The 14495-nt window shown below is 39.4% G+C and overlaps 1 protein-coding gene across 7 annotated transcripts in view; it reads left to right on the top strand.

Annotated features, from left to right (window-relative positions):
* Positions 1 to 9516, top strand: part of phldb1a (pleckstrin homology-like domain, family B, member 1a) — a 37033-nt gene extending 27517 nt beyond the window's left edge. For 3 of the 7 annotated variants that reach the window (XM_084373098.1, XM_084373100.1, XM_084373103.1), the window contains 4 exons: positions 272 to 418; positions 2359 to 2578; positions 7224 to 7309; positions 7874 to 9515. In XM_084373098.1, the coding sequence (XP_084229224.1) occupies positions 272 to 418; positions 2359 to 2578; positions 7224 to 7309; positions 7874 to 8014 (594 nt within the window). In that variant the 3' untranslated portion in view covers positions 8015 to 9515. Of the gene's footprint in view, positions 1 to 271; positions 419 to 2358; positions 2579 to 7223; positions 7310 to 7873 lie in introns of all 7 variants that reach the window. The other 4 variants (XM_084373097.1, XM_084373099.1, XM_084373102.1 and 1 more) reach the window with 4 other exon arrangements.
* The last annotated feature ends 4979 nt before the right edge of the window (positions 9517 to 14495 follow it).

The raw sequence follows: 14495 nt of genomic DNA, 5'->3' as shown, positions 1-14495 counted from the left end.
GTCAGCCTGTGTGTAAGTGTCTGAAAGCTGCAAAGGATCATTTTACATCAGCAAAGCTTCCCCCTCTATATACAGACTTAAGGGATATATTTTACAAAACCCTGGATTGGGACTTGTATCCTCACGAGCCTCTTCTGACAGTCGTTCACTTTGTATTGCAATATTTGCCTAAAATTTACATATTGTCCCCGTCTCTGTTTCCCCCCCCCTCTGTTATTTTCTCCTCTCTCCTCTCCATCTGTTCCTCTGTCTCCTCTCCCGACGCTCCCAGGAGAGGGAGGTGCAGGCTCGGCGGCAGATGTTGGAGGAGGAGAGGAGGAGGCGAGAGGAGGCCGAGAGGAGGCTTCTGGATGAGACGGCCCACAGGCAGAGGCTGGTGGAGGAGGAGGTGAAGATGAGAGAGAAACACTTCTCCCAGGTCAGTGGAGCAGCGGGAGGAGACGGGCGGCGGGAAGGAGAAGAGAGAGGAGGGAAGGGGAAGGAGAGGGGAGGGAGGGAGACTAGGGGGAGAGAGGATGAGAGGCGAGACAGTAAAGTGGGTGTAGGGGGGAGATCAAAGATTGTTAGGGAAGAGAGGGAAAGGGGAGAGAATGGAGAGGAGGGCGGAGAGGAAGAACACAGAGAGAAATGGAGGGGGGGTGCACAAAGAAATATAATGTACACATAATTAAAGCTTTAATCCTGACTGATTGTATTTAATTACCAGTCATCTGTGGCACGAGCACTGTGTGTAAACAAACACTCTCAGATCACTTGTTACCAGAGCTGTCTTTGTTCTTAAAGCTGCTATAATCAGTTTTTTTAATTTTTTTTATATATTACCAACGCATCAAATTAATATGTATAACAAGAAAGGTGTCATTATCATTATTGTCACTCAACTCTACAGTTCCCCTCAGGTCACAGAGCCTTTTTAAGACAGACACATGGTCCATATGACAACACCTGGCACAGCTGTCACAAATGCGAGTCCCCAGCAAACATATTAAACGCGCCCTCTGAAGCACAGGTGGAGGTAACAAACCCTAAATCGTCAAAATGGCAATAAAGAGCTAATGAGAAAGATTCCACAGTTGTAAACAAAGAGAAGAGGTGTGAAGTGTCATAATGTGCAGATGCACACGGACATGTTCAGCTAGAGCTTCTTCAAACTGCTCAGCCATGGTTGTTTTGGTGAACTCAAACAGACGGACTCTGCTTCTGTTTTTTGTTTCATGCTAAAACGCCCAGACTGCGTTGCAGCAACACCTGAAAATCTGCGTAGCTTAAAATGCCTGCATCACATTTGCATTCTTGCGAAGACCATGTTTCTGCCCTTAGAGTTTTTTTAGTTCATTGTTTTGGCTATAACAGATGTAATTTCAGCCTCGTCGCTCAGCTAAGCTCTGATAAACCCATAGTACACTACCTGCTAATCATGAAACAGAAGACAGACAAAGGCAGCAACTAGCTGATGAACACATTTTATTTATTTATCAGTTTATTTGACGGGGATATACATGTAGGCATTGTTACATCTAATTAAAATACTGGAGGATTGAAGTATTTTGTAGCCAAATAGGTGGACATGGCCAGGGGGCGGTGGAGACCAAAAAAGAGCTAAAAGTCCAGTAAAAATTGGGTTCACAGTCATCAGGTGGACAGAACCATGGCTCCAGATAAATACTAATGTTGGTCTGTATCAGGATTTAAACAAATGTTTACTAACAAGTTCAACATATGGATTTAATATGTCCATGTTGTGTTTAAAACGTGTCCTCTACTTGTGTCTACTGCCCCCAAGTGGCCAAAATTTTTTAAATAAATGCAGATTTAAAGTGTGGGATTTAGTGATGAAGTTGCTAAAAATACAAAAAACAGGAAAGCTCCTTTCTTGAGCCAGTGTTTGGTTTGTCCGTTCTGGGCTACTGTAGAAACATAGTAGAGTCTGTGGAGGAGGACCTGCTCCCTCTGTAGAGGTTAAAGACTCATTCCAAGCTAAAACGCAACAATTCTTAGTTTCAGATGATTATGCATTAATGAAAACATAATAATTATTATGATATTTCATTTCTGCCAAGAGATTGATTTGATTTAAAAGCAGATGTCTAGTGTTAGAATATTAAATATTAAAAATGTTAAAGAATAAATAAGACATATCACATATTTATTAAAAAGGACTCCATGCAGAAAACAGCTTTGAAAGAAAATGCCATTTTGATGGCTAGCACTCAGAGACATGAAACATGAACATGAAAAATGAAATATTTGCATCTTGGCTTGACTTATGAACACTTGAGACTTAAAACAGCTCCCATATCTTCACCCCCTCACACCACTTGGTTCACAGTGCTAAACAATGTGACACTTTCCTCACAGGCCCGTCCAATGACGCGCTACCTGCCGAACCGCAAGGAGGAGTTTGACCTGCGCGCCCACGTGGAGTCGTCGGGCCACAGCATAGACACCTGCCCCTTCGTCATCCTCACAGAGAAGATGTGCAAGGGCCACCTGGTGAAGATGGGTGGCAAGATCAAATCGTGGAAGAAACGCTGGTTCGTTTTCGACCGTCTCAAGAGGAACTTCGCTTATTACGTTGGTGAGGACACAGCGACTCTTCAGCTGTGATATGAGGGGATATCTGTTCATTTGTTAACTGAGCTTTCTTTACTCAGAGACCTATATAACTTCCAGTTGTGTTACAATTCATTTCAGTGAGAAAGAGAAACCAGCCTTCCTCAGTTCAGAGTCGGTATTGATACCTTTTAAAGCAAACCTATCTCATGATCTGGTGCCCCTATGAACTCTTATTTACTTGATGATTTAATTGTTGTGTCACTATAGAAACACACACTGAGGCGAGCACCTGGAGAGGGAAAATGTTCAAAATGTCCAAATATTAACAAAAAGTGCTCGCTCTGTGGTACATGCAGTAAGTCCAGAGGGAACTTAAAGATGAAAAACCTGATGGGAGAAAAGAAAACGTTCTTCAGAACAAGGAGAAGAGTTAAATTGTGCCAATGCCAACAGGTCGACATCAGGGTGACAGAGCAAAGACATTGTACATACACCTGGTACTTGACAGTTCACCAGAAATAAAGTAACCTGAAAACACGGATATCACAATGGCATCTCAATATTGATATCCCAGAAATGAAAAAAATAATAAAATGGCTAAAGCGAAATCTGAGTAAGATGCCTCACATCACAGCAATGTATGCTTGTTTTTTGAAGATATTTCTTCTTACCAGGCAGTTATTATATTAGAGCATTTCAGTTGTTTCAAGCTCTTCTGTCCTTAATTATCTTAATATGATGTTAAAACTTGTTACTGAGATTTTTTTACTGGTTCATGCTTGAAACTAGATTTCCCAAAATAACAAAGCAGAGCGATCAACACAGACAAGCTCAAAACCACTGAGCCCAAATCAGAATTTAATATTTCAAGCTCATTTCATATTCTTTTTATTTCTTCACGTTAGGAACAGAACTTTGTGCACTGACTGATCCGATAGTTAATCCAATAATCCTTAATGAACTGTCGGAGTGTTTGTTGTCTATTATTAGAACTTTATTAAATTACTCTTACATTTAATTTTATTTGTTAATATTTGTGTAGCTGTACTGGTTTAAAGATTTCATTCCTAAACGTATAACCTTATTTCAAGACAATGTCATGAGCTTTGAACTCGTTTTAAGTGTAGCTGCACCCGTTTTTTAAGACGTCTGTGGGTTCTTTGAGAGCAGTTATTTTTTACTTGTTTTAAAAAATCTTGGCAAGTGATATTTTCCTGTTCTGTTGGCACGTCATTTAGCTTTTTATTCTTGTTGCTGACCTTTTGCTGTTGCATGCAGCATTCATTCATCTACATGTACCTACAGGTCCTCTTTTTGACTGTTCCTGCTCTCTACCAGCTCGTCTCTAACAGAAGGGCCACGCCTGTAGGAACAGTTTGTCACCCCGAGAACATCACTCATGATATTATTAATGTGTTGAGACTGATAAAGATAACACACCACTGCATACAGCGTGTACCAGATCATGTGTTGTTAGTATGTTTTGTAGTTTTTTTGAGCAGCTGACTGCACTTGTGGCTTGTAATATTTTGAGATTGCCTACCAAAGTCCATTTCAGAATCTGCGAATTTACAAACTCTATTTCAGATAAAGAAAACTTCCACGGTGCCTTTGAGGTGTCAAAGTCACAGCCTCTACTCGGTGTCCTCTGCACCAACAGGACTTCACAGGATAAAGGACTGAAAGCATCACTTATATTAACTTCTTTGGATCCACTATAAAGGAATCTATTGTGTTCAAAGTTCTGCTTGGCTCGTCCAAATCAGGCGTTGTCCTTCAGGGGCTTCAGATTAAAGCAAACCAATTTGCTCACATAAGAAACCACTCATATATAGTATTCATAAACTCAGAACTTTATGTGGAGAAGTTGGTGTACACGAGGCCCGGACCTGATTTATTCATTTCAGCCGACAGCAGTGCTGAGGCCCCTCTGAAGAATGAACACGTCGCTCTCTTTGCTGTGTTTTTCAATAAAACCCGACTTCTGTCCCACGCAGCGTTTATTCATCTGGAACCAAACACTAATTAAAGCTGCACTAAGTGGAATTTTCCGCCTTGTTCTTGTGTGTTAAGGCCGAAGTCAGTTTGTATTTCGCGTCTATCAGACCGTCCCCCGACTTTGAAACGAGCACAGTTAGTTTTCTGAATAATTCACGAGCTCATATTTGAGACATTATTTTACAATCAAGTTCAAAATAGAATCCAGGGATATTTTCATTACTGTCGCCCCTGTTCTCCCTGCTCCCCCCCTCTCTCTCCACTCACTTGCCTAGCCTTTTCACCCTCTTACTCCTGACGAAGATGATGGTGATGATGGTGATGAAATAAGATGCAATACTTTCTCTGGATGTGTTTTTCTTGGGGAGGAGGCTAGCTCCTGGCTTGTTCGTGACTAATAAAACGAAACTCACATTTCAAAAACATTTATCTCATTACTAAGCAGATTTGACTTATGGGAAAAGGGGAAAGCAGGAGAAAGTGTCAGACGTATTTCAGAAGATTGCCTTTAATTGTTGCTGGATGTTTGTTTCTTCTCCAGTGTGGAGGGAAGAGACGCAGAGACCACTGTTTGTTTGAACAAGAGCGGAATTCAGAAACTCTTTAAATTGATTTTATTTGAAGACAACATGTGAGAAAAGTCTCTCTCACGCTTTAATGCCTTTAGTTTAGCCCCAAACTAGAGAATCAGCCCAGCGAGTGCGTCCGCTGAGTTTTCATCCGCAGGTTTCCTTGAATCATAACGACCGAACGCCTCGGCACGGAGTGACTTTAAAATGCTTCAAGGTATGCTGTGAATAGAGAAGAGCAGTCCAAAGGACCGGACAGAAGGTCTGACCTGCTTAAAGGGAAATCAGATCAAATGTGATATACGTACAAAAAAAAAGAGGCTTTTCTTTTTATGATTTACAAAAGATCTCAGGAAGTGAACCTCGCCAGCAGGGAAAAGGCTACAAAAACCACAGAGACAAAGTAGGAGTGAAGAAAACAAGTCAAATTAATAGGATGGTAAAGACTTGAGGCATAGCTTGAAATAGACTCCCACTTTTAATTAACTTTTACTGTGACACAGTGCTGCTCATACCTATTCATGGGGTATGTGTTGCTGGGAAAAAGACTTAACACCTTTCTCCTTGTTTTTGTGTCGGCTTTCTTTCTCCATCTAGATTTGAGTTTTGTTCCTTCTTACTCTACAACAGAAGTGGAAGAAGTACTCAGATCTTGTACTTTAATAAAAAGTAGTAACACCACAGTGTAGAAATACTCTGTTGCAAGTAAATCACGTCACGTTTTAAGTATTATAAGTACAAAAGTATAAGGATCAAATATACTTCAAAAGCATTTATTATGCAGAATAATATGTGAATTATTGTTTTATAATTATTGATGCTTTAATGTGTTCATCACTTTAATGTTGAAGCTGGTAAATGCGGTTGAACGACTTTGTACTTTGCTGGGTAGCTCGTGAATCTCTTCTCATGGATCAATAACATTTATATTTTCATCTACAATATCACATCATCATTTAACTGAAGTTGTCAAATAAATGTAGAGAAGGAAACAGTATAATATTTGCCTCTGAATTGTGGAGTACTAGTATAAAATAATAACCATCATTAATAAGTGGTAAATGTATAGTTTTTTTGGTAAATAGTTATTTCACAGTTAACAAACTATTAAATTCTTTCTAAAGTATTTCATTGTTTGTTAACAGTCATAACTATTAACTAAAGGTTAATTAACTTTAAACTTACCATCTATTAATGATGGTTATTATAATGTGTTATTTCAATAAAAAATAGTAATTCCCCCTTTTTTTTTTATCTCTGCGTTGATTTATTAAAAACATTCCACAATTATCAGACACTCCACAGCTGTGCTGGAGATGTGTCCACAGTCACATGCAACAGGTCACCAAATCAAGATCACCATGAGCGAGCAAAGTCATACAATATCTGTAATATCTGACACCATATCTGATTCCCAATCCACTCAAATATATCTGCTTCTCACTTTAAAATTGTTCCGACCCTCAGACGATTACAGGCTTATTGAATTGTTTTATTCAATTTATTGGTAACAGAAGGAAGAGGAACATTTGTCCAAAAGCATTTATTTATTTATTTATTTTAGCCAGCTTCCTGGGAAAGTTACACTTTCATTCGTTGACATCAGTCTTTCCTTGTACAACTTTTACTTCCCTCCTAATGCTTTATCCATCTGGATTTACTACGACTCACCCACATCATCCACAACACTCCATCTGTTATGTGTGGGTTTCCATTTCCTATGAGCATTCGTGAAACATTTGTCTCTAAACAGATATTTTAGGGGCAGACAGAAATGTGCATCCTATTTTGACATTTCAGATTATTCTTTGTTGGCCCCTATTCCAGGATAAAAAAGCTTGAATGTAATTGAAAATGTAAGGCCACATGTCCATCTAGAATACTTCTCCACAGGTGCGACCCCGAGTCCAAGAATAATAAGAAATATTTGTTTGAATAAAACAGTCTATTATTATTTGACCAAAAACAAACATCAAATGTTTCCCCACGTCGCCCGATGATTGTACCGTCTCCTGCCAGGGCTGACAGAGGTCTTGCATCAGTGCGAGACATAATGTAATGTATCTTAATATGTTTCTTTTCTCTTTTCTCTCCGCTCAGACAAGCATGAGACCAAGCTGAAAGGGCTCATTTACTTTCAGGCGATTGAAGAGGTTTATTACGATCACCTCCGCAGTGCCACCAAGGTAACCCACGCTCTCTTTTTTCCATTACTTACAATTCAGAACTTCATCTGTGATTTTATACTTTTTTGCATGGATGTTTTACTTCATTAAAAACCATAATGGGATAAAATCTGAAGGGTTAAATTCCACAATACTACTTATTTATGCTGGACAAAATGTAAATACTGATTCTGTCCTAAGAAGCATCATTTATAGGTAAAGATCTTGAACTTTTTTTACTAATTCCTCAAAATACACTTTGTTTCATGTATAATTTTGTATTTAAATGGCAGATATGCTTATTTCAAAATAAAGCAACATTTCTAGTCACTCATAATTTATATTCACTGTGAAAATATTGTCAGAGGGTCTGCTGTTTGTCCGCAGCAAAAAAAAAAGAAGAATGCTTTCAATTCGGGGCCATTTTAGAGGCATGGATGGATCTCTATATTTTGTTCTTTTTTTCCTAATTTTACACACTGTTATATATTCTGTTGTTTTGACTAATGTCTCTGAGGAGAAACATGCAACAGGTGCAGCCTTCGGTCTAAAAAGTCTCCCCTCTCTCCTTCTGCGATCCTCCAGAGCCCGAACCCGTCTTTGACCTTCTGTGTGAAAACCCACGACCGCCTCTACTACATGGTGGCCCCGTCCCCGGAGGCCATGAGGATCTGGATGGATGTCATAGTAACGGGTGCCGAGGGCTACACGCAGTTCATGAGCTGAGGGACCACTGGGTGACAGATTTTGACTGAGCGAGCGCCCAGACACCTGCGAGCCAACCTGATGAGCTGCTCCCTGCCGGAGCCGCAGCTGGAGTCGACAACACACAACCTGATGTGTGACGGATGGACGTTCGAAGAGATGAATAATCTGGGGCTCATAAAAAGCCTGATGCCTTTGAGCACATGAGGGCTTAGTAATGACTAAAGAATTATAAGAGTTGTATTTATGTTTCAGCCGCTGTGAGAAGGACAATAGTTTGAGCAAGCTGCCAATGGATCTCAGTTAGATCAATCACTTCTGTTACCAAAATGTTAATATTGATTATATGACTTTTGAGGCTTCAGGAGGAACACTTACTTCATATAAGCTCAAACCGGTGAAGCTGATCTATGCATGCAGTGTCATCACTCTAACCGATGCCTCTTTTTTTTCTCCTTTTTGATACATTTGTACTTTTTCTCTTGAGTTTGTTAACTTTTCTCAGGTGATAAAGTCACCTCTCAATATTTAAAAACGCTAAACAGTAAACACATTTTAGTAGAAAATATTCTAAAATATTTTAAAGGAGTCATGTGTTACTTATTCAGTGAAACATTACCTGGTGCCAAATACTTTTATGTGATGTTTTGTCAGATTTTTACAATACAGATGTTAAAGGTGCACTTCGTAGTTTTGGAAAAGAAATTCAAACTCAGAAATAAAACATTTAAAATGTTTAGGTCATAATAATACAAACTCAGAAATAGTTCTTTGATATATATCCATAACTGAATAAACAAGATGTCCTCAGAGGGGAATAAGGTGTCCAGAATGCTATGTGAAGCTAGAAGGGTCCTGCAAATATAAGTAACATATTGTTTATTTATTCTGTTAATCAGTGAATGAAGATTTTTCTCTTCTGATTAAAAGTTCTTACCCAACATTACATAGTGCACCTTTAATATCACTCTACATATTGTTCCAAGGGCAGATTAAACAGCATTTATGTTTGTATTTTATATAAATATGCTAAGAAAAACTTTATTTGCATTTTAACAAAATTCATAAATAATAGCCCTGTAATGATATTGTAACTACCATCTAATAAATATATATATATGTATATATATATGAAGCATCTGTGGCTTTGTTTGTCTGATAAATTCATTTGCTGCTGACAAACTGGCTAAACTGAGGACATTCATCTACAAACAAGTTCTTGCTTCCTTAATTACCGTTTCTGGCAAAACAAGTCGCTAATTACCAGCTTTCTTTAAATAATCTCCTAATGAGCTGCTAGCAGTTCCTTTTAAACAAGAGCACACAATAGGTGTTCCCTTTAAGACTCTTCCCTATTTACATAACAACAGTCAGGTGGTTTAGTTAGTTAATTGGCTCGTTAACTCTGGTTATCTACAGATGTTTCTATTGAAATCAAACCTCTTGTATGTATTTCTGGCACGCTGTAATTAATTACATGGCTCGCTCCAAACTAGGTGGTCCACATGAAAATAAAAAAACATGAAGTGAAATTACATGCGAGTTAACATGCATGATTCAACATCGGGAAATTTTAAATCATGTACAAAAAAAAAAAAACACATCTCAAGGAGAAGAAGTCCCCATAAACAAGTTCCTACATAAAAACATTCACACAGTGTGTCTCCTCTCATGCTCCCGGTTCGGCACACATGCAGATAGATGATAATATATGACTAATAATTTATGCAGGGATCAGTGAGAATGTTTAACAGACATGTATGTAATCGTAGAAACACACCTTACCCCTGACAGGTACCGATTAGATTCAGCACTTTTAATTTCACAGTTTGAAGAGAATAACGTGATGTTTTGCGATATTCATTGAAATGAACCTCCACTTCACCCTCTGTCAGGTAAAGGTTCCTTCTTATAGCTCGAGAGACGACTCTGTCTGTCTCCCTGCAGCTTCATTGACAACATTCACAACATTTGCGCGTCTCTGACCTTGGGAGAGATTTTCACACATCGTGCCATTCAGTATCTTTGAGTCTCCGGCGCGCCCGGCTGCATAATAAACAGATCTTTAAGAGGGCAGTGTGAGCTCATTACCGTGGTGATGATGAGCGTGAGTGACACCCAGCCTTATTGTTGGTGAAATATTAATGAGCCAAGGGTGATCTCCCCTCACTCTCACACACACAGGCCGGCCTTTGGAGCACAAATAAGACAGTCGGGGTGTGAATTAATTACTACATGTCTCACATGTGTTTTGTCAATATTAATGGGGGATATTAACCTTGTCTGAAAACAACCTTAGAAAATTTCTGATGAAATGGAGATGTGTCTCAGCTCAGAGGGAGAGATTATAGCATCAGCTGTCAGACACTTCCACTCGCACATCCTTCATAACGTCTCAGCGCTAGACATTTGAAATTTATAAGTTTTCGTATCCACATGTGAGTTCAGCGTAATTTAGGAGATTAAAGAGAAATATCTCCTGCCCAGCCCCAAACATGCCCACACGCACACACACACACACACACACACACACACACACACACACACACACACACACACACACACACGGCAGATGAAAGAAGCTTTCACTAAATGCATCTGATCCACTTGTGAAATTCACTCTTAATGTTTGCACGCTTTGAACAAATCATCGTCGCTCCCTTTGAAGGCGATTTAATATGACAGCCGTTAATTCAAAATAGGGTTCTCACAATGCATACAAATCATTAAATTACAATACACGAAACATGTTTTTGCGGATTTCATGGCAAGCACAACAATGCTATCTGAAAAATATCCAGAGGGGAAAATAAGGATAAGCACCAGCGCTGACCTAATGAGGCCAACAAAAACATAGATTGTGGATGCCACAACTGCACCCCAGAGTGGAATATTGTTCTTTTTATCAGCCATCAAAGGGGAGTACTTTCCAATATCACTGCAGCGTGGAAACTTGATGCTACTGCAAGTATCATACTGTATGTGTTCAGTCCTAGTATAGATAGTAAAATACATATTAAAGACAGTACATCAGAAAGGATTGGTCATTATTAAAGGGATTCTGTGTAATGCTTTGTAAAAGTAAATCAATGTAAATGTATTAGTCAGTTTTTTATTGGCCCTTATGTGAGCTGATTGTTACGTAATAAATAAGAGCTCCCCCATCTCTCCCTGTTGCCTACATGAGCAAGGTGGATGATTTGTTTAAGTTGTTTTTTGCTGCTGGACTGTGGATTTCTTTGTGAAGATCTCGGGTCAGATTTTCTGTGAGAGTCCAAAGGATGCGACTTCATGCTTGTTCTTAAGTGCCTAATCTCAGCACCTCTCTCCGCTCCGCTAAGAGAGAGCAACAGTAGCTAACGCTAGTTTAGAAATGGTGTCCGCAGACATAAACTAACAACCGACTTCCATCACTACACAGAAGTTCCACAGAGCCGCTAAACCTCATCTTCAACTTGGCTGTTTTGAGGAACACTGTTAGGGTACTATGGTGTTGATCTTTGCCCTAAGTCAAGTTTATTTGTTTGCTTGTAAGTTGGGTGACGTGGGACCTACATGTGCATTTGAATTGATATTAAGTCACTCTAAATAAAAGGCTCACCTGTATGGCTAAAATGATATGGAATAATAAAAAAAATCATGCTTTTGTACTGAAAACACAATGCAGTACATAAATGGAAATTGCATCTGCCGCCTTAGTTCCTACTGGGACCCAAGGCAGGTTCACGGCCCGGTGGTTGGGAACCCCTCATAAAGAAGCATTACTTTTGAGAGGAGACTGTTAAATAACCATAATAAACCACATTTAAAGTTTAAATATGAAATAAAGTTGAGCAGCTGTTAAGTTAATCTCTGTTGAGTGAATAGTATAAATTGTGTTATGAGCATGAACCATATGTCCTGAAAGACTATCGGCTGTGTAAAGCTCAGAGGTGATAGACGCTGAGTCTCTGGAGGTTACATGGCTCTGCAGGGCAGCATGACACGGGCTGAGTGCTGCGAATGACACTGAGGAACCATTTGGGACTTGTTTGCTTAAAAAGCTACAATTTTGCAAAGGACAAGTGATGCACGAAGTAAGTTTGAGTACAAATCTGCAACCCTCAGTTAGTATTTTACACTCTTGATTATTCTGCTGATATTTTTGTTAACTCCATCAACCATATCTTACAATCTACTGACCTGTTGATACTAAAGTAAACTTTTACAACAGGGAGTTCAGTTTTTTTCATGCCAGGTCTATATATGCCGAGCTTTGTATGGCCTCCATTCAAGACACCTTTAGGACTTAGAGCTAGTTAGGAGTGATGTCCTATACAAGCTGTCACATCCCAAAGGAGGACAAAGCCGACGCTGTGGTCCTTAATATCAAACACCTCTAATTTACCACAAAGTCCTTGAGGAATAGTGAATAAACACCCAGCGACTGACAGGTTCAGATCTGTCATGGCTGAATGCAAATTAACTCAGCCTAGATAACATGCATGAATGAAATTTTTATTATGCTCGTCACCTTTTTTGAGACTCGATTAACTGTTTTTGTGCCAAACATGGAAACAAATGGGAGTGATTTGTAGGCTGAACACACACAAAAACAATCCGCAAATCCCCTCCGAGAGGCTCCCATTCACAAGTTGTAACTGAATTCCATGTTTTCATCGCATGTTCAAAGAGGGGCAAAAGTTGAGGACAATAAATTCTGAGAGAGATGATGATGAAATGATGGTGTAACCCCTACTAACGTGCCATACGTGCACTTGGCATGCAGCATCCACTTTTCTGACTTCTGGGCTCGTACACAATATCCAGACAATGATTGTGGGTATCAACTGGTGGACAGCCTTACGTACCGTATTTATAAAGTACAATTTAATTATATTATAATATAATAATAATAAAGATCTGAAATCTAGTCAGATCCCAAGTTTAATGGCTTTCCCTTCACTCCCTGATGTTTTAACAACCTGAGAAATTTAGATCAACCGGGTTTTGCTCTAAGACACTAAGCCCATTGGATTATCTAATGCAAGAGGGAGAATTAAAGGTATTTTGAAGCTTCATTTGCACATTTTACATCTTTTCCCAAATAATGACAAAGGAAATTGTACTTAATAGTGGAGACAAGGGTGAAATGCAGCGGTGCTGTCATGAACACCTTGGATTTCTCTCATGATGCGCAAACAGGAAGCCCTCAGTGGACCAATTAATACAGACAGAGAGAGCAGTCAGCGATTTCCTGGGAGACCCTCCAACTTCTCCAGCTACTATCTCAATCTGGTCTCCATTACAACCACATTTATCTAGATTGCATCAGGTTGCCTTTCTACACATCTCTCAAAGCTCCACTCATGGTAGCTACCACTCAGTGGGCATTTTGCTGAATGGCTCCTCTGTGACAGGGCTATCCCTTTCTGACTCAGATTAACACAGATGGACTTGTGTGTGTCACAGTATACAGAACGTTTTACTCAAATTCAATATTATCTACAAAGAGTTTGTGTAGATTAACGTTATTCAAAGGACATGTTTCCCTTTGTCTGGAAACAACTCCTGGATAAAGTGATTATGTACAATCAATGCAAGTTGGATGTTTCCCCGACTTTCAGTCAATACACAGACATGTTGCTCTGTGGAATCTAACAGAGGCTAGACGCTAGTGTCTATATGCAAATTCAGCAGAAGTGGAAATAAGCCCATTGGTTTTGGCAAAATGATATTGTCACAGAGATGCAACTCAGCAAATCAGATGGAGGAATGGTAAGACAAGGAGGGGTGCAGGATCCAGGGAGCGGAGGTGAGGCGGTAGGATAACAGCAGGTATGGAGGGAGAGAGAGAGAGAGAGAGAGAGAGAGAGAGAGAGAGATGCAAATCCCATGGCAACAGCAACCAGAAAACAAGTCTAAAATAGGGGGCAGTGTCCGCTATTACTATAGCAACAGGAGAACAGCACTTTCACTCAGCGTCGGGATTTGCTGAAAGGATAAAAACAAAGCTTTTATTCCTCACTTAATTGATATTGACAGTCTTTGCGAGTAAATTAATTTGCTTCCGACAGCTGTGTCTGACTGAATTAGCCTGGAAAATAAGGATTCTCAAAGTACGTTAGGATAACAGTCACAGGGTGGATAATTTATCTCCCTTTATACACCTACTCTGAGTTGTCTCATTGAATATTAGTAAAGTCGGTTCCCACAGGAGCTGACAGCTATTGATTACAAAAGTTAAAAAAAAAAAAAAAAGAAAAGAGAAAATTAAATCATGATTTGACATAATTATAATTGAATAACTGCACAGTAATAATAAAAGAGATTGTATGCCTATGATGACAATATTGACTTCTATTATAGAGTTGTTTTTGGAGTACACCCTCATTTATTTTTTCAACTGTCTGATCACTTTTTTCTCAAAACACTTAGACAACCACAAGCTGAAACACAACATGTCTAAGCTTTTCTCTGCTCTCAACACTGCAGCACTGGCACCCACGCCCGGTTTGTTTAC

This window comes from Pagrus pagrus (genome assembly GCF_965226575.1).
Source record: "Pagrus pagrus genome assembly, chromosome: 14".
NCBI classification, from domain to species: Eukaryota; Metazoa; Chordata; class Actinopteri; order Spariformes; family Sparidae; genus Pagrus; species Pagrus pagrus.
Note: the sequence above shows the minus strand (reverse complement) of the source record. Positions and strands in the feature narration are given on the sequence as shown.